The following is a 1,694-nucleotide window of genomic DNA, read 5'->3' on the forward strand; positions in this document are numbered from 1 at the left end:
GTATCAAAGTGCAAATAGATAAAACTTGGGGGTACCATAGGGCAACAATAAAAGTTGGGGGTTATCAAAAATAAGTAACATCAAAGCGGGTGAAACTAAAGCTACGTGGACTATGAGATCACAAAGCTCTCTCGAACTTTTTTTTGTCTCATATACTCCTTGAATTTTGGGGTGTTTCACAAAAATCTTTTAAACTTTGAACCTTTCTCATTGGATGCTCTACATATATTTTACAAATAATTTAAATTTCTCTAGAGAAAAAAAAATCTAAAATTTTGGAGAGGGAATGCAAATGATAAACAATTTTTTTTTTGATTTTTCGGAAAGCAAATGATAAAAAAAATTTAGATTTTTTTCTCTCTCAAAGAAATTTTAGTTATTTACAAATCAGAGGTAGGGTACCCGATGAGAAATTGATAAGGTTCAGAGGGTTTAAAAACAAATAAGGGCTTAATTGCACTTAAATACTCTATCATTTCCGCTAATTTGCACTCATATACCTTCACTTGTTTTTGGCAATAGATATATAACTTAAGCTTTTAAAATTTGTAATTAAATACCAATATTTGTTTTTGACAGTACTTATATACTTTAAAGTGTCTAAGACTTTCAGTTAATTATCCTAAAGTTTTTATAACTTGCACTTAAATATTCTCAATTATTCAAATGCGAGAATTTTTCATGTGACCTCTTTCATGCTAACATTAGAAAACTTTTAACTCCTAATATTTGTTAAATTTATTGTTGGACATATCCTAATCCTATTTTAAAATAGAATTAGAGTATGTTTAAGACGGAATTATGATAGTTTTAATTGTAGATTTACCGAAAATAAATAGTAAAAAAGTTCTAAAATTAACTCAAATATAAGTTTTTAAAAACTTTAGGTTAATTTTAAAACAAGTTTTAAACACTTTAAGGTATTAATTGTAAGTTTTATAAGCTTTATGACGTATGAGTGCTACCAAAAAATAGAAATAAACGAAGACATATAAGTGTAATTTTTAAAATCTTTAGGATATATAAATGCTGTAAAAAATAAGTGAGGACATGTAATTGCAAAATAGGGAAACGAAGAGCAATTTAGTCAAAAATAAGAGAGATTTTTTGCGAGGAGCGACGTTTACCTTTCCACAGACTTTAATTTAAACAGGCAGAGTCCCAATCCCATTATTATCTTTACACTTAGCACCCTTAAACTTCTATTTAAGACTCCATAAAAAGTCATGTGTCTGTGTACTTCTGGGCATGTAAAGGATTCCGACAGATTCTGCATCAGATGGGTAACGTATACCTGGTGGCCCAATAATACAAATGTGGCCCGCACTCTCCTGCAATATTTACCTTTAAACCCCTGTTATTCCACGAAATACTGTAAAAAAGTCCACTTATAAATTTGGGGATTAAAATACGATTCATTTTTGTCCGTGAATCTACCTAGAGCCGAGCAGTCGTCTTCACATCAGAGAACGAGAGAGAGTGGGATTCCATGAGAGCCCATCGTCTTTAATGGTAAGTTGAATAGCTTCCCCTCGATTTTCTTCATTTATTTTTCTCTATTTTTATTATCTTTTTGTGTTCTCTAGGTTCATAGTTCATGAATTAGATTCAATTTCTGTGCTACAGTGAATAAATTTTAAGTGGGTAAACTTGGGGTTTTAGGCTTCTGCTTTTCATGGGTCTACTGATGAAAT

General features: G+C 30.7%; 1 protein-coding gene across 1 annotated transcript in view; it reads left to right on the top strand.

The window, feature by feature from the left end:
* LOC109821919 (probable polyamine transporter At1g31830) overlaps window positions 1,409-1,694 on the top strand; it is a 2,660-nt gene continuing 2,374 nt past the window's right edge. The window contains exon 1 of the mRNA XM_020388079.1: window positions 1,409-1,512. Coding sequence (XP_020243668.1) covers window positions 1,510-1,512 — 3 coding nt within the window. The 5' untranslated portion in view covers window positions 1,409-1,509. The remainder of the gene's footprint in view (window positions 1,513-1,694) is intronic.

Source organism: Asparagus officinalis, chromosome 1 (assembly GCF_001876935.1).
Source record: "Asparagus officinalis chromosome 1, Aspof.V1, whole genome shotgun sequence".
NCBI lineage: Eukaryota > Viridiplantae > Streptophyta > Magnoliopsida > Asparagales > Asparagaceae > Asparagus > Asparagus officinalis.